Source organism: Columba livia, chromosome 16, assembly GCF_036013475.1.
Source record: "Columba livia isolate bColLiv1 breed racing homer chromosome 16, bColLiv1.pat.W.v2, whole genome shotgun sequence".
Taxonomy (NCBI): domain Eukaryota; kingdom Metazoa; phylum Chordata; class Aves; order Columbiformes; family Columbidae; genus Columba; species Columba livia.
Genome location: NC_088617.1, coordinates 4,520,206 through 4,541,489, shown reverse-complemented (window position 1 = coordinate 4,541,489; position 21,284 = coordinate 4,520,206). Strand labels below are relative to the sequence as shown.

The 21,284-nt window shown below is 45.5% G+C and overlaps 1 protein-coding gene across 2 annotated transcripts; it reads right to left on the bottom strand.

The window, feature by feature from the left end:
- Positions 1-71: 71 nt before the first annotated feature.
- On the bottom strand, positions 72-18,622 carry RPN2 (ribophorin II). 2 transcript variants are annotated; one of them, XM_065031914.1, is made up of 18 exons: positions 18,391-18,622; positions 18,089-18,291; positions 17,424-17,519; positions 16,569-16,744; positions 15,635-15,710; positions 15,113-15,247; positions 12,883-13,059; positions 12,374-12,492; positions 11,848-11,953; positions 9,431-9,522; positions 8,556-8,670; positions 7,736-7,930; positions 7,146-7,232; positions 6,490-6,585; positions 5,392-5,467; positions 4,396-4,525; positions 2,491-2,576; positions 72-434 (listed from the first exon to the last, which is right to left on the bottom strand). In XM_065031914.1, exons 1-17 carry the CDS (start codon positions 18,401-18,403, stop codon positions 2,525-2,527), a joined length of 1,944 nt encoding a protein of 647 aa, XP_064887986.1. In that variant the 5' UTR covers positions 18,404-18,622; the 3' UTR covers positions 72-434; positions 2,491-2,524. The 2 variants fall into 2 exon arrangements, with proteins under 2 accessions (XP_064887986.1, XP_064887987.1); XM_065031915.1 differs by lacking the exon at positions 2,491-2,576.
- Positions 18,623-21,284: the final 2,662 nt, after the last annotated feature.

The window sequence follows — 21,284 nt, the reverse complement described above, 5'->3', positions numbered from 1 at the left end:
CACCAGAAAAAAAGCTCTTTTCTTTCTCATGTGAGCCCAACCTCCAATCACAGCCAAAAAACAACATTGAGGACCGTTCTTTCCTCTTTATTCACAAATCATTTAGGATGAGGAGAGGGCACCCGGGGAAATGCAGAACTGCGCTTTCTTCTTCCTCTTTTTCTGAAGGAAATTCAAATGTCCTGGGAGAAAAAGTGGGGAGGATCCAGGGAAAAAAGGACTTTCTGGATTCATATGAAAAGCACTCGAGTAGCATGAACACAATGACAAAAATCTGATTTTTAAAAAAGTATTACTGGCACCCTTTTGACTTAGTATAAAAAAAAAAAATCTGCTTTGCTTCTTCTGCTCTTTCAGTTATTTATTCACCTCTGTTCTGAAGGCATTTGCTTTGTTTTTCCCCATTTCTTCCATTCTTCTGGTACTAGTGTGTCCTAGAAAGAAAAATCCAAAAAAAATTATCTCTTGCAGGGAACAAAGCACTTCCTTGCACAAGAAAAGTGTCCCCCGATCCCTGAATTCTCTCTCAAATGAAGCTTGTCAGATAAGCTGCTCAAAGGAAACTTATTGGAATGATAAAACCAGTACTGCAATGGAATGGAGGACTGAATTCAAGGATGGAAATGGTCAGATAAAATGAAGGTTAATTTCTGGTGCAAAAGGGATGAATTGTAAAACACAGAACTGATCAAAAAAAGCCAGGCTGAATGCAAAGCCTGCAGGTGCCTTTACAGCTCTTCTAGTTTAAACAGGGCAAATCTATCCACTTACATTCAGCTGGTCCACGTAAGCACAAAGAAAAGACCTTAGGTCCCCAAGATGCAGTAAACTGACACAGGCACACCTTTTTGGGGTCCTTTTCCCTTCCAAGATGCCAGACGCAGGCACAGCTACGGATGCTCAGCACTTGTTACCAGTGTCTAGGGCTGGACTGTCAATACACTCTTAGCTGACATACCTGGGCATCAGAAAACCCAGCAATACGGAAAAAATGCTTGTGATTGCACACAGCAGCAAAACCCCAACTCCTGGTTTGTGGATAGTAAGTCATTTGCAAGATCTTGCAGGATTACTCACACTCAACAGGGAATTAAGGAGTTAAAATACCAGGCTGAGAAACAGAAAACATGCAAGCGGCAGAGAGCACATTTGCCAGGCACCCGTTAACAGGCCACTAAAAGCTAAAATCCCCTGGCCAAAAGCTACGGTACAAAGCAGCGTCCAGGGACCAGAACAGCACCAGCAAACACAGCCAGGGTGCAGCCAGCACTCAGCTACCAGCACAAGCCACAGCCACCTCCAGTTACTTGTCATAGCTTGTTCTGTGCTCAAATAACTCAAAACACTCCAGGAAGAGGTAGGAACAGGGTGCTTTTCTATGGGACACGGTGCCAAATTCTCCACAGGTAACTTCCATTAAACCATCCTCCAATGCTATCTGCTCTGTAGACAGGAGCTCATACCACAGTGCACATCATTTCTGTGACACAGCCACCCACACTGGCTTTGTTTCACATCACAAAACTGAGCTCTGTTGAATGAACTATGTGTGCCTGGAGCACTGGCTATGAACATGAGAGAAAGCAGACGCTTGTGAGATGTACCAGGGCAGCACACTATACAGGTATTTCAAATCATAGGACTTGTCCCAGATGCTCTTTCCCTTCCCCAAAATAAAACGGTGCACTGAAGGAGAAATGAAGCCACACAAGCACACTCAGAACGGGGCAGCATGCAGAGCGGCGGGCAGTCCTGCCTCCTGCGCCGCGGTGGGTACAGCAAACAGGGACCTTACCTGCTCGGGAGGAAAGGAAACAAACGGCTTTGCACTGGGAAGTGATAACAGGGACCTACCAGGTGATTGTGTTGGATGGAGGGGGCTGCTGCTGCTGCCTGAGCCATCGTGACCAGCTCGGTCTATAGGAGGGTGAGCCCTGGATTAGGTTGTTCTCAGCTGAATGTGGTGGTGCTGACCTGGCTCTGCCGCACACAGAGCTCTCGCCACCCCAAGCGAGGACGTAATTCAGCAGAGTGCCCGGCAGCTGAATAACCAGAATATTGCAGGTGGAGACAGGGAATACCAGTAGCAGGATAGGAACAGCCCAGATATCGGCTGTTTTTATCATGTTATGCTTCAGCCAACATGATTAATAATTTATTTACAGGAACAATAGTGCTTAAACTAAGTTTATTTCATCACCTGATAGCTGCTTGGTGCTCAAGACAGCATATTCGCATGTGCACATATTACCATACAGACTTCAGATGATTAAGGAAATCACACAACGGCAGTTTAGTCTCAAAGGACATGTATGGCTAACATGCAAATCCGCTGCAGTCAAGGTCACCCAAGGACTGATTTAAAGCCCAATAAGCGATGCTGGAAGGAAGCAGCTTCAGCTCAGCTATCTTTTGTACAAGGAGCGAGTGATGAAGTGAAATGAAACAGGCAGCAGGCCCCGGAAAGGCAAATTCCAAAAAGGCCCTTACTTCTAGAAGAGGGGGTCACTAGCAAACCCCCCTTTTACCGCAGCGTTCTATACTTTGCCAACCTACTGCTCTGCTCTGCAGCGATCCTGCCAAAAGGAGAAAGGAAGAAAGGTTGAGAGGAGATAAGAAGGAGGAAAGCTGCCCCGCTCCAGGAACCAGAACCAGTGACAGAAATGCAAAAAGCAAAACCAGGCCTTCTGTTAACTTCTGTAAAAAGATGGTTTATACTGTCCCCCTTCCCACCCCCATCAGTGGTCTCCATAGTGGAACAGCAGCTTTACCTCAAAGTGCAATCCAGTTAATTACCACTGCACTTCACCATCTGAGACAGGCTAGCAGCACGTTAACAAAAAGATGTCTTTTTGAACTTTAAAGTCATGTACAAAGGGTTTAACTTTAGCCTACGGCAGAAGTTTCACTTTCAAATTTGCCATTGTAGTTGCAGCTTCATGTCATTTACAGTGAAAGGGGCACACTGACACCCCTGCAGTCTTTTGAATTAGGAACCAACCACCTGCATTTACGTGCTAACAGAAGCCCTGGTTGAGCAAAGACACTTAGAAGTAAGGTTCATTGTATATTTTTTCCCCAAATATGTATCCTAAGCAATCTCTAATTAATAATGATTTTATCATTACTCTTTAAATTAAAAAGGAAACGTTATTAAATGACATTACATAGCCCTGCTGGCAACAAAATTCCAGTTGGAACTGTTAGGCTAACAAGAGAAAGTGCCACAGTGGAGAGGGCTGGACATCCAGGGGAGCGAGGATGAGAAAGCTGGGAGGATGGTACGGAAAGGGCTGATAATCATCCTCCCTTCTACAGCCATGCAAGTGGAGAGGTTTTGAAGACAACAAATCAATGCAAAATCCCTGAAAATTACATTCTTGTTGGATTTTTTTTTTTCCAGATCTTGTACTGGTTTTAATAAGGTATAACAAAAAAATTGAGAACCCAGGGATATCTATGCGAGTAGGTATGCAAGGATAAATCACTCCTGGTGGTTCAAAAAGGGAAACTAAGAAAAGCATGAGTTTTATGGAAAAAAGGTCAATAAAATAATCTTCAAAGCCAAACTCTACATTAGTAGAAAACGGCTGAAATTTAAGTCTCACATGGAAACCCTGTGTGGTGGAAATGAAGGAAGGAATGGTTTAAACTCTAAGTAATGCACTGTATTGGATGCTTGGGCCAGCAAACTGCCTGCAGGCTGCCTAAGCCATGGCACAGTCATGAGACACTGCGTGGCAGAAGATACGACCGTAAAGAATCAGTCCACCATCAGTACAGAAATGAATGTTGTATCCCTAACATTTAACAGAGTTTTCCCTGTTTTTGCTTGTGTATGTTGCCCTTTGCCTCTTGCTGCGCACCTCTGATAAGCACCTGCTGCCCTTTTCGCTAAGACAGCAGTAAGATACCCCCACCTCACCTTCCTCCTCTTAAACCTTAACTCACCAGCACAGCTGCAGAAGAGTCTGGCCTCTCCTGCATTTATATTATTGTAAGAGCTTGACATATCATGTAGTAAAACAAATTTGTCGGTGAACACATCTTGCCAAATGTGGGTTTCCCCATGTCTAAGTGTACAAACTTCTACCCTTGGCTTTCTCCATGTGCATGATCACTTCAGCAAGTGGCCACGAGGACCATTCTCTGAGGGAGCAGCCAGCTGTACCTCAGCAAGAGCATCTTGTTGCCCTCATCAGTTCAATCCCTTATTCTGAAAGCGGGCATGAAAATGGGACCAAGCAGACCATCCCCACACCAAGAACCAAAAGATCCAAGAATCAAAAGCTGCGTTCATTTCTGTACCGGTCACTGACACACAATAGCATCAATGTGATCTCCTCCCCACTGATTTTAAAACCAGCTCCCACCAACGCGCTGTCCCTGGCTTACCGTTTCACTGCTTTCTGAGCCAGCATCCTGTTGCCTGCCAGGAATGTGATGCCACCCAAAATGGCCAAGTACTTCAGAGTCTGGAACATGTTGAGCTGAGTCCAGTAGACATACATGAGTCCCAACATTGCTATGAAAAAGAGACAGGGCCCACAGCTGAAATTGCATTTCAAAGACCAAGCATTTTGTTATCCTCAGAACAATTGTTATGTTGTACTGCCAGGCCCAAGCATTTGGTTTCTGTCTCATCTCTGAAGCTCTGAAATGGCACATATAAAGACTATACATTATTTCCACGGGAAGAAGGCGTCTGGGTCTCCATACTTGAGAAAAATATGATCCTGATGGCTTGTAACACCCTCTTCTTGAAGAATTATGGACATATTATAGGCATTAAGGGCTGTTAAAAGGAGGAGGATACTCTGGATTTCAGAGGATATAACCTTTGCACATTTGTAGGAGCTTACAGCTGTATAAAGCTTTCAAGGAAAATGACTTGGATTAATCAACACGCTGTCATTTGGGAAACAGCAGATCCAATGCTCTCCCAACCTGCTATGTTTTTGAAATTTTACCAAGGGCGCAATAGAATTGATGAAAAAAATTGGCCCTGCCAAAGAACAAGAGGAGCTTTCAAGAAAAGATCTAGATGGCAGGCCCATCGGTTTCAATCCCCACAGAAACTCCCTGCTTGCAAAGGATAAACACACAATAAAGAAAGTGTGACCTCTGGAAATAAGAAGTTCTATTAAGTGCAGATAAACGGTGTGTGAGAGGAGCCCAGTAATGACCGCTGTTACAAACTGATGGCCAAAACAGGTTTATCGCCGTATTAACAGTCATGAAAAGCAGGAAGGCAGATGAAAACAAGAGAACAAATGTTATGCTATTATGTCATTATAGTTAATAGACCGCGAGCCCATTAACCACCAGGGCTCTCATCTGTAACTCCCAGGTGTTGAGGTCAAACAAAGCAGAAAAGCCTCTGACACTTACCAGCATGTCCCATGTGAAAAACAATGGTGCTGGGAGCAAAGCTGAAGTTGGAGATGTTGGCACCTATCTTGATCCACTAAAGGGGAAAGAACAAAACCCGAGTTACAACAGCCTTGTGAACACAAGCTTTTATTATAAAGTTCAGTATCTTTGAAGGCTCTTTGCTTTTGCACTGTTGAGCTTCTGCCTGGTCAAAGGCAGCTCCTCAATTATCTTTCTTAAACTGATGAGAGGGCATTGCTCCAAATCTACATCTTCCAGAAAAATAAACATTGCTATTTCTACCAAGCTGAATTAATTTCAATTAAAAAGACAGAAAAGGTAAAGTTCTAGTTTTGCACTTGGCATAAGAACTGCTATAGACAAAAGATGTTTGGTCATAAAAACAACTTCAGTTTTTAGAGTACAAAAGAGAAAGGTGTAAAGGATGGGAAACAGAAGCAGTATCAATAAGATTTTTCACTGAAGTGACAACATGTATGTTGTGAAATCTAGAGACCAGTGGACACAACTAAGTGCCAGCTGTAAGAATAGTTAATGGGAAATTACTGCCACGCAAATGAGCAAGCAGTTCCATGCTCCAAATAAGGAGTAATTTAACTCAACCAGATATTTTATATTGCATTAAGTTCAAAATGCTGATCTGATGATACAGTGAGTAGCAGATGTTTCAACTACAGACACACAAATACTAATTATGGCCATAAAAGGGAATCAATCTGATAGGATTAAGTAACAGATTTTGTGACGGATATATTAAGTGCAACGCACAATCACTGTTTTTTTTTCCCCTGTGTAAATCTAATGCTAGTTACAACTTAATCTAGCCACTGCTATTCAGCATCTCCAGCACACTGGAGAAACTCACCCTACCTACTTCTACTTGGCAGCAGTGTTTTCCTGTTCTGACTATAGACTCAAGAAAAGAACAGTTTAGGAAAGAGTCAATACCAGAGCAACACTCTGTGCTGACATTTGCTAGCTACAACTCCAGTAATGCTGTGCTGGTCATGACAAACCAAGGGTTTTAATAATTCCCTAAGTGACTTTGGGCTGGACAGGAAAAAGTTTTCTTCCTCTGTGGCCCAGTTCACTCACCAGAATGAGCAGCAAAAGCAGGGGGGAGAGAATCAAGGCTGTGAAAGTGTTTGACACCACAGTGGGAGGCCTCTTCTCAGGTTCCCTGAAGAGGTGCTGCAAATTAAGAAACCAAGTCGTGAGTAGGAGTATTCCAACAGAGTGGTTCTCAGCTCCCCAGAGGACCAGTTGCAGCTCTGGTGCTGGTCCCAGACATTCCTCTGGATGATGAGTGTTCCTCTCCTGGCAAGGACTGACTCTGTAAAGTAGAGCGTATTCCAGTCTCTGCACATTTGGTCTCTTGCACAATCAGCTTTTCCTGGCACTCACAGAAGCACTTGTTAGCTTGTCATCAGCACAGGTGGCTGGAATGAAGCAAGAGAAACCTTCAGCAGCAGAGAGCTTTCCGTGCTGCTCACCTGCTCAAATTTATGTCTCTGAATCTTCTCAGTGACATCAGTTGCTCTCTCACAGGTAGGACACAGCTTATCTATTCACACAGGACTGCAACACATTTCATTCCATTAAGCAGTAGCTCTGGTCTTCTAACTACACTACTTATATAGTATTTTTTTGTAATGAGAGATGACTTTTCAGCAACAAATTATGATGAGAACAAATAATACTAGTAGAACTAGCCCTCCATCTCTGCACGTAATTTTTGGTTTTGACTGTACCTGGATTTCAGGTTTGGGAACAAATAGGTTCTTGGACTGGACCGTGGATGGCGCATCCTCTTCTGGGAATTTGATCACAACATCAGCCTGAAATGAAATCATGCAGCTTCATGAAGTTTGACCTTAATGTATTCTAAGTTTTATAAAACCTACTCCATTACTATAGCCTATTTCTGTATTTGTCCATCTACAACTAACATGATTTTAAAGGAAGCTAAAGAAAAAGCCACCACATTTAGCAACTTCTCCTAAACCGAGGCAGTGATGCCATTCACCCATCACTGAGCTGGACTCATTTCCAGCACAGCAAGCACAGAAAGGCTAAACTTTGAAGAGCTTGCTGTGAAATTACAATCAATTCCATCAATGTTCTGAAGTTTCTGTTCCACCACATGAGGAAATGAATGTTCATTTCAGTCTTGCTTTAATGCTTACTTAAAAACTTCAAGTGAACAGCAAACCTCAGAGTCCACAAATGGCCAAATGGATTCTGCTTCACTACAAAGACATTTGGGCATTTTTTCCTTCAAGCCCTCCTGTTCGACTGCCAGTCATCTCAGAACTACATCACCACACTTCCAGCTACATACCACATTCCACAGGATTGGATTTTCCAGAGTGGCGTCTCCAATTATCAAGTAAAGAGTGTAGGTACCAGAGGCAGAGTCAAATTCAGTCTTTCTTTCAGAGGTATCCAGTTCAAACTTGTATACATTCTTACTGTCTGGTTCTGCAACAAACACCACCTCCTGGCCAGTCTTCTGGTTGTGAAGTCGGACAAAAGTCTGAAAGGAAATATTGTAAAACTTCTGGAATACCTCACAGTGCATTTACAAATGCCAATGAAATAAGAGATTTACCCCCAAATCAAAAGCATCATGTCAACAAAAGTTATGAGTATCAACTGGGAGCCTGGGTGTCTAGATCCCTGCAAATCAATGTCTCTGAGTCACTGCATTAACACAGGGCCAAGACCATCCAGTGGCCCACTTGGGGTACTGGACAAGATACCGAATGTTACTGGACAGGGTATATGCAACAGCACACAACAGGGATGCATGCTTTGTTTTTTTCTTTTTTATAGAGAAAAAAAATTGGAAAGTCTACATTCAAGCACTTTTTCAGCAAACAATCTACATTAAGAAAATCAGAAATCTATTTTTTACAGTGCACTCAGTTGAGTTAAATAAGACACAACACCAGAGCCAGATAAGGCTTCACTTAACGTACAGCCAAAACAAACGAACTGAGTCCACTCCCCATCTACCAAGATCAGTCATCCTTCACTGTCCATGTCAGAAATATAAGGCTTCTCTGAACCTATCAAATCTTTTCAAGAGCAGCTATCACTTCAGATGCTTCAAGATGAAATGCTGCTGTGACACAGGAATGACTAAAGTTTGTCCTAACCTGGTGAGGGATGAGTTCAGCTCCACTGTTCACATCTATCAGCTGGAAGGATAAAGCAAAATTCTGATGGCTGTCAGCAGTGAACGAGCCCTTGGCTTTGGCTGGGTAAGCTACCCTAGGAGGAAAAAGCCAAACAGAACAGAGATGATCTTCCCAGAGCAGGCCTGGCGTTCAAACAAACCGAGGCAGGCAAGCCGGTCAAGCAGGGCTGCAGTCCACTCAGCATACATGAGCTGTTTTACCAAAAAGTCAGGTGAACCAACATGTCTTCCACCATAAATTTAATAAAAAGAAATGAATGGAATTTTTTAGCAGGATTTTTGTGAGTTACATACCCTGCCCATTTTCAGGTAAAGCACTTTGTTCTAAGGTGCAAAGAACACCAGAAGGAGTTTTTGGTAATACTACACCCCACATTCCATTGAGCCAAGGCCATGCCACGAGCAAAGGTGTGCCGGCGGCAGAACACCAGACACTCAAACTTCAGCACAGGAAGGCTGCATCAACACACGCACAGAGGGGCCTCAGAGAGCTGTGCAACCTAAACTAAATTCCACACATTACATTTTAACTGATGTCAGTTAAAAACCAGCTACATTAAGTTCAAGTACACCTGGCAATGGTTCAGCCACATCCCACTAAACACAGTTGCTTCAGAGTATCTCTACTGAAGCCCAAGCACACTAGAAACATTAACACAAATCCTAATGTGCTTTTGCTACAGCGAGGTGCCTACAAGGAACAGAAAACTTTGGTTGCCTGGCTTCTGTTACACAAGGTTCCTCTGGTTTAGCTGAAGCAGTTAAACCTCACAGGATCTCCAGTCGCGAGCCAGAGCTGCCCCTTAAAGGATCACACACACAGAGTTGTTTTACCTGGTGGTTTTTGGCGCAATGCTCTGATCTTTATCCACAGTAGAAAGATCTACATTAGTAATCCCAACTTCCGTGGAAACTTTCACTTTCAGCTGCAACAAAACACAACAGAAAATTACTCAAGAGCACTCTACACATACTAATTATGGTCAAGCTCACTGCAGAAGCTTTAGCTCTTCTGTTCTCTTCCCCAGAGAGGGTTTTACACTAAGTCATGGACAGAACCTAACCTGAACAGAAGGATCTACAGCAATTCACCTTCAGGCAAAGCTCCTGCACCGGTCACTAACCCAACCCATCCTTTTCCCCCTGCACAAGCACTCAGTTCTGAAGACACCAGCTTCTCATCTTATTGGAGTTTGCTGCCCTTTGGAGAACTGCTTTTAATGAAACAGTCCAACTACCCAGATCCAACTGATTTTGCTTTTAAACTAGCAATTAAAATCACCATACATGATACAACTTCAACCTGCATGTGCATGTGTCCTCCTGCTCCCTGGATATCAACGTGAGATGAGCGAGTTCTCCGGATGCAACCAGCTGTGCCTCTGTCGGCTCCTAAAGCCCAACACGTTTCCGCTGATTTTGTTACCAGCAAGCAAAAGCCACAGCATTCCTGCAGCTTTGTTCAGCAAGCCTGCCTTCGGAGTCACAGCCTTTACCACTCCGTGCAGGGCGGACAACACGGCCCTGCCATTTATCACTCTCCTTTGTGTTAAGTGCTGCGTAAACCCCGAGCAAAGAAATGGTTTCCTGCCCTCGCCTCAGTCCCAACCCACAGACCATGTGAGCAGTAAACCTCGGTGGCTTTGACCTTCTCTCAAACGTAAGCAGTTACTACAGCCTGTAGTTTCTAATTAGCACATTTGTTCTCACAGCTTGCAAACGCTCCCCTGAAGAATTAAAGTTTCCTTGCCAAGACATTTTTCATCCTATACTACAATCTGTTATTACAGGTTTGCTCATGTGAGCCAGCCCCACACCCTCACCCTGGAAAATAATTCACACAGAACTTGAAGTAAAAACATAAATCAAGCTATTCAGGTCAGACTTCAAACATAACAATCTCAGCAGTTCATTTACAACAAAAAGTGTGATTTAAGATAGAGATTACCCTGAAAATGGACCCATTAACATGCAGACTATTCAGGCTAACCTTGGTTTGTTCCAACATAGGAGCAAAGGAAGATGGACTAATGAAATATTCATTTTAAAAGTTACGTGAAGGCAACTCAGAGCTGCTGCACACAGCCCCTCCAGCTGAACAGAACACAAACATCTCTCAAATATTTTAATGCCAGGAAATGTAGTCTCTGCCTGGAGTAATAACCCTCCGGTTTAGCTCATTACTGTCAAAACCACGGTGCATTAAGGACAATTAATGCTAATAGCAGTAAGGAAAAAAAAAGCAGCAGCTCCCCCATAACAATGTGTCTTATTAGAAGCGGGTCACACAAAGCCGCCCCAGTGCTAATGCGTTCCTGCCGGTACCTCTGTGTGCCAGCAGCCAGCTTCAGCAGCACCAATCACCCCCTCTGACACCCCCAAGTGCCATTACTATTACAGTGACAACAGCAATTTGATATGCAGAGTAAAGGCTGGCAGTTGTACGTAAGTGTCTTCATCCACTGCAAGCTGACTATGTTGGAAGGCTCCAAAAGGCATTATTAAATAGGCAACTGAGGGCAAAAAGTAACCCTGGGAATAGACACCACCAGAGAAAAGTATTCTCAGCTGTTGACACCGGGGTGACTATATGAATAGTCAGAGGCCACATTCTTCTTACTGTAACAAACTTGAGGAACATAAAACTGAGTGCTGACAGAAAGCCCTTCTTCAGAAATCCCTTCTTCAGTCGGGATTACTAATGTAGATCTTAGTGTGGTACTAACAGCTTTTGCCACCTAAAAACGGGGTACGTATATATGAAATGAAAACTTAATTTGCTCTTGTCACTTTCCGCACTACAAAAGTATCATCATATACAGTTAGGAGATGCCAAAACACACCTTTGACTCTTTCCTAGGGCTCTAAAAATTTTATATAAACAGACAACAACAAATGCTCGGCTTCCATACATCAGGCAATCACCTACTAGCCAAGCCTTGAGATCTACAGACTTGAATCTTGAATACTCTGAAGAACTAATGTTCTTAGCAATCGATTTTGCACAGCTACTTTGGGCTTCTATATGAACACTTCCCTTTGTTAGCCTTGTTCATATGCTGTCAGATCAGCAAAAATCTCTTTTGATCATATATTAATCTGGTTACTGGTCATAATCCTGAGACAAAATTCAATGTATTACAGAAAAGCATGTGATAAAGATGCCATGCAACTGGCAACATCCTTCACAGACAAAAAGCTGTTTGAGTGAATATGCACAGAAATAAAATGCCATCAAAATGCATACCCACCTCAACTTTGTTAGCAATAAAGCGCTTATCTCCATCAACACTGATAGAGAAGTCATAATAACCACTAGCAGGTTTCACGTTCATGAAGTTCAGCTCAAAAACATCTCTACAAGAAAAAAACGCAAGGTGTAAGTATCCTCTGGGACTCTAACAGCAGCCTTCAAATAGGTAACATCTTCCTACCAAGAAGTGTCCAATTACTTTAAATTAAGCAGGGAAACAGACAAACACAGCACAAAACTAACACGGCTAAGTGCAGCAGGAAAAGGATTCTCCAAAGTGCCTCTGAAGTCAGAAGAACATTGCAAATCCCCACTCCCAGTCAAAAGAAAAAGCAACAGAAATTCACCATCACTACTAAAGGTGCTCAGTCACCCCTTACCAACAAAACACAACTACAGCATTTTGAGTTTTCCATCATACAAACATTTACCTGCTGGAAGAACACATAAGGAAAATAAGCCCAACACTGTTTAAACAACACCTGTTTGCCTTACAGATGGTAAAATTAAGATTACATTCTTACCCTGCCAGAGTAAATGCTGTCTGTTGCAGAACAGTGGCTTTGCTAGATGCGGACTTGGCGTAGTCAAGCCTTACAACAGCTTGAGTCAGTGGCTGGGACATAACATCGGTCACTTGTAGCTAAAAGAGAAAAACAATAGTATCTGTGAAAGCCACTGTCTCAGGAGGAACGTGGGAGCACAGATGACTCACTACCCCTCTGCGTTATGCACCCAGAGTTCTCCCCTGCTGGCATCCCAGATTCACCCAGTTCTTTCTAACACACATAACCAGGAAAGCTGAAGTTTGTAATCAGCAGAGCTGACTTCCGCACAGAGCCTTCTCAAGGTAGCAGCTGGTAAGCCCTGTGTAAGAAGTTCCTTAAAAAACCCTTCATAAAAGCACTATGATCTACTGGAACCTGAGTCCTGGAGCTAAAAATGAAATACATCACCTTACATAGTCAGCTCCGACCTACAGCTCTAAAGACGGAGCCACGAGATGAATTTAGATTTGTGGCTAAGGACTCACCTTGAGTATGGGCTGATGGTGGGACACAGCAGCAGGCCCATCGGGGACAATAATGACAGGCAAGTGGTAGCGGTTCTGGGATAAAGAACCTGCGGCACAAGCAACGCTGAAGGCCTCCGAGAGCGTCTCAAAGTTTTTCTTGCTAAAAATGGCATTCATCAACTGGATAATTTGATCCTGAAAGAGGAAAAGCAAATCACATGTAAGCACCAGCAGCTTACCACAACATTGCAAACTGGTTCAGTATAATGTTATTAATGAAAACATCATTCATAAAAACTTCCCATTTGCTTTAAAAACAACTCAAGTTATGAGGTAACCCAGAATTAGGTATAATACCTTTTGCATGTCACATTAGCATTCTTATTCTTGGCTGGGAGTTTCCAACCACAACTGCTATAATTGTGCTGAAAACTTACAAAACCAGAATTTGGATCCACCCCTTCAAGCTACTTGTTTCAGAATGGAAGATGCCGTCAGCTCTACCATCCAGGCTGCCTGCAGCTGCAAAAAGACAACTTGGCTCCAGGAGCCGTACAATTGTCTTCACACAGCGGAGAAGGACGAGGCTGGATGTCCTGGTTACCTGCCGAGCTGGGAAGGCCACAGAGTGGTGATGCAAAGCACCCTACTGGCTCTGGAAAGAGCCAGCCTAAGCCCATGCAGGCTTATCTCCTTATGCTCAGCAGCGTCCTGTTGCTAAGAGGATTAGCTTTACAGCAGTACCACCAGGAGCACGGAGCCAGCTTGGGCTCTGGGATGTGCCAAAACCAATTTGTTTTCCCCAAAGTGGGAGTGGGACAGAGTCCCTGAGCTGGTTTGGCAGTCTGACTTGGTAAGGTTGACGTATCTGAGCCACACTCTGCAGCGTATGCCATATTATTCAGATTCTTCCATTCCTCCCTGCTAGTCTGGAAAGCAGAGGGTTTAGTTACCTGCACTTTGATCCAAGCAAAGGATTGTGGGCTAAATTCTAATCAGAAATGAGAATAATTGAAGACAATCCCAAATAAAGCAATAGGCATGCAATTTAGTAACCTACAAAGAACGCTTTTAAATGAAGTTCACTGCATCTCAAATTTTCACCCTCCTACTTGTATTAACAAGCACCAACACACGTAACTGAAGAAAACATCCAGATACTACAGAACTCCTGCATAGTGCAAATCTTGGAGCATTTTTCATTTATATGGAACACATGACATAGCTCCAGAGCTTAATCAGCAACTGACACTTTCACTACAATTATGAGAACAAAAAAGGAAAGGGACCTATTATTTCAAATACCACATTAATTTTTAAAGAGAGTTCTGTGGCATTCTATAGGTTCTCTCACCATTCACAAGAGATAAAGCTTTGAGCCCCCAACAACAGCACTTCTGACAGCACGATTCTGAAACACCACCAAACAATTTTCCTTAATTGGTCTTTTTTTTTTTTAAAAGCATCATTTGGACGCTGACAGTTTGAATTGTGTGTAGCAGAATCACCACCTCACAAGTGACACTGAAATTACTTTGCATTAGTCTGTTTGGCAGCAGGGTGGAAGAGCGCCAGGAGTGAACTCAGACGTCTTGCACTGGCTTCTGTCTCAACCCTGCCACTTCAGCTGGTGCTTTAGGGAGCCGCCATTCTCAATCAAAAGTACATTTAACTCAGTTAACTTGTGGTGGAAAAAAAATATTTAATGGACAGCTTGCAGTAATGGTTTCTAGCTTAATTAAGCTCAAAAGGAATTTCCAACAGTCTCTCATTTTAAACAAGTTTTTGCACCTGGGTCGCTGTAGATACTAATGTTTCCCTTTTGGGTGCCCTGAACTAGGGTGCCTGCATTTCCTCACAGGTAAATAACATTTACAAAACACTTTGAAATGCTGGAAAGTCCTAGACAAGTGCCAAATACCGGGCCAAACTCTGAAACAAGAGGGATTCTTTTCAACAGCTTGTCTCAATAAACAAAAAACCCAAGGCCTCACTTGCAATTCCCTTCTGTATATTTGAAAAAGTCAAAAACCAAATCAAATACAGCTTGTGATCCTGAAGGTAGAATTTCCTCCTACATTCTGCTACTTGGCATTTCCTCCAAGATGATGTTTTTCAATGGATGCTCATTACTTTTTCCAGTACAAACTCTAACTGGTTGTACTGGCCTCTTGCACTGCACAACAGGGACCAGGCAGATTCTTTTCGTGAGCTATGGGGTACAAGGGATGAAAATACATGTACAGACCTCCTTCATTGCTGGTTCCATTCCCACATGGTCCGACAGCTTATAGGCAGCGGCAACAAACAGTGCAGTAGTCTCAATTCCTTCTTCAAACTGCAGGTAAACTCCACCCAAATCATCCAGACGAGCAACAAGGTCCTGACAGAAAGAGTTGTTAACATTTAAATTGCATTCTAGTAGATCCACAGAAGTTCATTCCCTTAGGCCTGTAATCAAGAGTATCTGTATGGGATTGCTGAAATATTTTGCAGTAGTTATTTAGAAACAGTTAGAAAAAGAAACTGGCAGACTTTAGTGGATTTAATTCTATTTAAAAGTCATGACTTTGTGTCTCAGTCCGCTGTGAAACAGGTGAAAGTCCAGAAGAAATATTTGCTTGAAAGGAAGAGCCAAACCAACCCACATTATGCAGAAATGGAATTAGTCAGGTTGGCTTTTCCTTTTGCATTTCAAATTAATACATCTTTCAGCACTACAGAGATCCAACAAATTCCTGAATAATTAGAGAGCATAGTGTGTTCCTACCTCTATCTCCTCAACAATGCCGCTTAGATCTGCCTGCTGGGACAAGTAAGATGCCGTCTCCAAAGCCTGGATGGTTCTTAAACAAGAACAAACAAAACCAAACAATTTTATAATTTTTCTTTCCTTAAAAGCCAAACATCATTCAAACAAAAGCAACAACAGCTTCTATTCTGAATGAAGTGTAAAACAGCTGTCACCACATTCAGTTGAGTCAAGGCAATGAACCTGAAATGATTTAGTGGAAATTTAGAATTCATTAGGGAATGCCACTTCAGCAACATCAATGCTGCAATAAACTCACAGATTCAAAGGCAGAGAAGAAACCAAACTTTGATCCCTGCACAGCACAGATCCCCACACTAGCTACCGAGGCTTTCAGGAATCCAGCTTTTTCATCATTAAAGCAAGTTTTGAAGTTTCCGTTTCTTCCCCAGCTTTTAAGAAGATGTCTTCTCTCCTTTCACATTAAAATTCTTTAATTCTTTGGTGACAAATGCCAAGATTCCTTCTGCTTACTGGTACATTTTTTTTCCACCTCACAGTAGAGGCATCCCAACCTCCAAACAGGGCTGAGGAAGAACATCAGGTCTATTGCAACCATAAATGACACTGATCCATGGCTGGGTTTAAAGTCAAAAATATGTTGTGACACTTTTTAAAAGAGGGATGTGTCTTCTTTGCTGGTGTTTTTCTTGAAATAAACTGAATACATAAGCTTGTTTGCAAAATCACACAGAAAATAGCTCAAAACTGTATTTTTCATTTCCCCAGAGGGACAATAATGAACTGGACAAATACATCAAAGGAAGACACACCACCTACTCTACTACATTTATACCACAAAAACCAAGTGTCAAAACATTCTTTACTCCATAATTTGACTGCCTAGATTATAAACATGCAACCGTGAATCATTTCCATCTGAAAGACTTACGCCAGCACACTTTCTTCTTTGCTAAGCCGAGCAGTGAGAGCACTCAGTGCTTCCTGAGATGCTAAAGGGAGGCCAAAGCCACTCAGGGCCCCGACGGCGTGGAAGATCTGGGTGATGGAGGAATCCTCACTGATGGCCGCAAGCAGCAGCTCCCTGGTCTCGTTTGAAACGGTCACCTGGGGAAGAACACAGGGAACACGCTGATTTACACTTGAAAAAATAAGGCCTTCTGGTTCTTCCTGCAGTAACACACCAGATTGGTGAACTACTACAACCTTTTAGGCAAAAGCCTTTTAGCACACATTACCTTTTACTTTAACTAGTTAAACCCCCAAGTTTTGCTGTCAACTATCAGTTAGTCAGGATAATCCACAATTCAGATTTATCCCAGTAACCTGCTACTATTTTTCATCTGGAATCACATCATTGTGCAGCAGCTGGTGGTGCTGATAAGAAATGGGGCTTGGATAACGCACCCACAATTCAATGAGAGTTGGCTGCGTGTGCATTCCTGCAGCGTTCCAACACAGGGTTTACAGCCAAACACTTTATCATCCACTCAAAGAGCTTTTAACTGACACAGCTGCTGTGAAATCTATTAAAATGTGCTGGCTTTGTTCTTCTTAGCCACCAATGCTAAAGCAAGAAACATTCCCTCAGAATTACTCTGAATCAATACTTGCTTTACATCTTCACACTTTACCTTGTACAAGTGACTTACCTAAGCTACAACAGAATACAACCCACTAAAAGAAAGTAAAAGTAGAAGTTATACGTAAAACAAACTAAAGAAAGAGATCAAGGTGAATATTTACTTGCTACCATCTATCTTCAGAGCTCAGGCTCCCAACTCACCTCGCAGCCGGACAGGAGCCGGATGGACTGTGCCGCATAGAAGAGGGAATCCACGCTGCTGGAGTCCACGTGAGATTTGATGTAACTGCATGCAGCCTGTGAAGAAAGAGAAGTTATCTTATGGCAACGGTCTTGACTGAAGCCACCGAGGAGATTTACATGAAACTCCGAGACAGTTTTGTATACACTGTCGTGCATTTTTATCTTGTAAGAAAGCAAGTGAAAGCCCCGCTAATACTTGCGATGCAGCACAGCCTAGGACCCCTCAGATCCTACTCTGCTAAGTGCTGCACAGAAACCAAGGTGTTTCCTGCTAAAAGAGGTGAGTGATTTTCACATAAACTCAACTACAACCAGAACTCAAATTTAAATTGAGAACAATTATAAAACCTATCAAAATAAAAGCACCATGTGTATATTTAGTAAGGAAAAATTTCCCATGACAGAGAACAGATACACAGATATTCTGTGGGCAAGCTTCCTTCCCAGCTGTGTATCACCGACAATCACTAATGGATGCAGAACATAGAATACCAAAGCACACAGAAAGATAACTCATTTTTCCCCATTTTCCCCGCTGTGCTGCCCCTACCGGCCCCCGGCCCAGCAACGCGCCATTGTGCCGCGCAACCACCGGCGGCCCCGCCGGGCCCTCCACTGCTCACCTTTTCGTCCGCCACCCGCACGCCCAGGCTGCTGAGGCCTACGATGGAGTAGAAGGCGGCCTGCAGGTCGGTGAAGGGCCGCTCCAGCGCCTCCCTCAGCCGGGTCAGGTCGCGGGCGGTGAGGCGGTGGCTGGGGGCCAGGGCCCGGGAGCCGCCGAGGAGGAGCAGGAGGCTGAGGGCCGCCCCCAGGTGCAGCCGCAGGCCTGCGGAGAGACAAGCGCGTTACCCCGCGGCCCTTCCCGCCGCCCCGCCGGCCCCACCGGCCGCCCCGGCCCCCTCCCCACCGCGGGCCCGCGCCTCACCCGGCGCCGCCATGATGCCGCCTGCGCCACGGCTCCGCTTCCGCCCTGCGCTCCGCCCCGGACCGCACCACCGCGCCACGAGGGGGGGACGGAGGGACAGCGTCGTTTGCGAGGGGGCACCGGCCCAACGGGCTCCGGCTGCTGCGGACGACACAGGAGCTATAAGAAGAACGGACTGCAGGGGCCGGGCGGGGAGGCGTAGGGAGCCGAGCGGCGGTGGGGCCGCCCGGGAGGAGACGGAAGCGACTCCCCTGGGCGACGGAAGTGGTACGCGTCTTCACGCAGCGGACGGGGGCGGCCCCTGGCGGAGATGTGGGTTGCGGTGATTGGCCGAGCCGCCAGCGGCGCTTAGCGCGCCGCAGCGCCTTAAAGGGGACGCAGCGGAAAGGTGCGCGGAGCGGTGTGTGCATGATCGTGCCGTGCCATGTCGTGACATATCACGCCATATACTGCCATGCCAAGCGGTGGCACGCTATGGAGTGCTGAGTCACACCATATCGTGTGCTGCTGTTCTGTGCCACGCCATGACGTGCCATGTGGCGTCCTGCCACGCTGCAGCATTCCCTGCCATGCTGTACCTGCCGTGCCATGGGCCTCATGCCATGCAGAGCTGTGTCACACCGCGCAGGGCTGTGTACGCCATGCCAGCCCACGCCTTTGGGAGCTCCCCACACTGCTGACCTGAAACCCCCGGTGCACCTTTTCCTTGCTATCCCACCAGCTCCTGGTGTCTCAGCATCACCCCTGCAGCCGTGGTGGGAAGGTGCTCACACACCAGTGTTCTGTTGGGGCATCAGAAAACCCCCGAACTCACTGGGACTCAACAGAACAGCCATCAGCCACAGTGGAGCTGCTAATCCACCCGAGATGCAGTTACCTCTGCCACCCCCAAGTGATGGCCAGTGGGTGTCAGCCTCTCCTGCCACCCTCCGCAATAACCTCCTGCTCTTAATGACAGCTGACTGCCACAGTCAGCTTCTGGCAAAGCCACCTGCTCCTTGGCTGCTGCTGGCCAAGAAGCTCTCTCTTCACAGCAAAGCAGGGGCAGAAAGCGCAGCACCTCACTGGATGTGTCCCCTGGGGGATGGCTGATCTTCGGCAGCCCGGAGTGGGTATTTCTCATGAGCTGCATTGGTGAGACGCTGGGAGCAGTGCCCTCGCTCCTGACACAGGGTTCGTGATGAGGAGGGAGCTCCCGGGCAGCAGCGAGGCTTCGGGAAGGGTGTTTGCAAGTGAACCAGTAAATCTTTGCAACTCAGATCCCTCAACGGAGATGAGCGAGGTTTAAGGGATCGTTTCTGTCATCCCTGAGTTTAGAGAAGCTTTATCTTCCATTTCTTCATTTTCCTCCTTCGTTTTCTCTGAGTACCAAATTTAAAAAGAGACAAAAAGGCCCAGCTCTGCTGTGCAGAAGACAAACCTCTCAGTTAACTAAGCAGTATTTCCCCAGGTGTGTAACTCACACCATCTGTATGCCCTGTGTTGATAATTTCAGGTGACTCTTGGGAACGGCCACGGCCACACCATCAGGAACCCCAAGTTCCTGCGGCGAACCAATGCACACATCGATCTGCAGAATGGCTTTGTTCCCCATGAGACCCTGGGGACGGGCAGGTGTGCCTCTGGGTCCCTGTCCCACGCTTGGCTGTCACACAGGGGACCCAGCAACCCATGTGTGACAAACACCCGTTTCACTGCTTGCTGCCCTCCTGGAAGGCCCCAAAATTTGGGGAAAAGGGCTGTGCTTCCTCCTGCAGAGGGCACTGGGAACTTGTGCTTTTTGTTTTCTGGGGAAGATCCCTTGAAGCTGGTGCAGCTGTGGCTCACAAACTGTCCCGCCGCTGCTCTCCCAGGTTTTGGGGCATTTGCTGTAATGTGGACAAGGCTCTCAGCCTTGCTGGGGGAAAGCAGGGAGCCGGGGAGCTGCTTGATGTGGAAAACCACCGCCGAGAAGGCAGCCTGCTCCCCGCTCTGCATGGCCACCCCTGCTCCTGCTGTGCTGGAGTCATGATGTTGGCTCCTTTTTGGGGGACACTGAGGTGGGGTTGGGATGGCTCTGCTGGTGGCTTTATAAAGCCCAGCTGAGATGTGCTGCCCATCAGTGCCAAACCACCTATCTTACCTAAATTCCCCAATTATTGAGCCTGAATATGTTTGACCACCTCAACGTGGGAGATGCTCATGGCCCAGGTGGGTACCTGTATGAGGATGCAGGCACCATCCGTCATGGATGAGCTTGATGGGATGAGGATACAGGCACCATCTGTGCCATGAGCATCTCCCATGCTGAGGATACCCCGTTGCACTGAGTTACTCCGCTTCCATTTTCCCTTGGGTGATCTAGCTCCTCTGAAGTCTGTTCCAAAATCCTGTTGCTGTAGCTTCCCTGGGGGAAGGGAAAAATGTTCCGCATCAGAACGTCTGATTTTGATATTCTGTCCCAGAAAGGGCTTTTGTTTTGCTCAGTTGAGGTTGCATCACCTAACATTTTGCAGCAACCAAAGGACACATTTTGGCCAGCTGCGATAGCATTTCCCATCCCGTTGCCCTTCTGGGAGAGAAACTGGGGTGAGGGAAAGAGTTTTTTGCCCCAGGCTGGAGCAAAGCCTTACTAAAATAATCTCAAAATCCCACGTAAGATGACATTTCTGTTCAAGCTATCAGATTAATCTCTGACCTTGCTCTTGCCCTGTCAGGAGGTGACTGTGCAACCCCCAGGGATGCTGGGGACCTCTCTGAGAGGCTGCAGGGTGGCTGACCCACCAGTGCCCTGGGGGAAGGCTTCCCGTGGTCCCCAGGGCCAGCTCCGGTGCCCTCCCCTGGGGCTGGGACATCCACATGCACCAGCCCAGCCTCGAGAGGAGGCTGGAGACCTGCAGCCAAGCTCTTCTGCT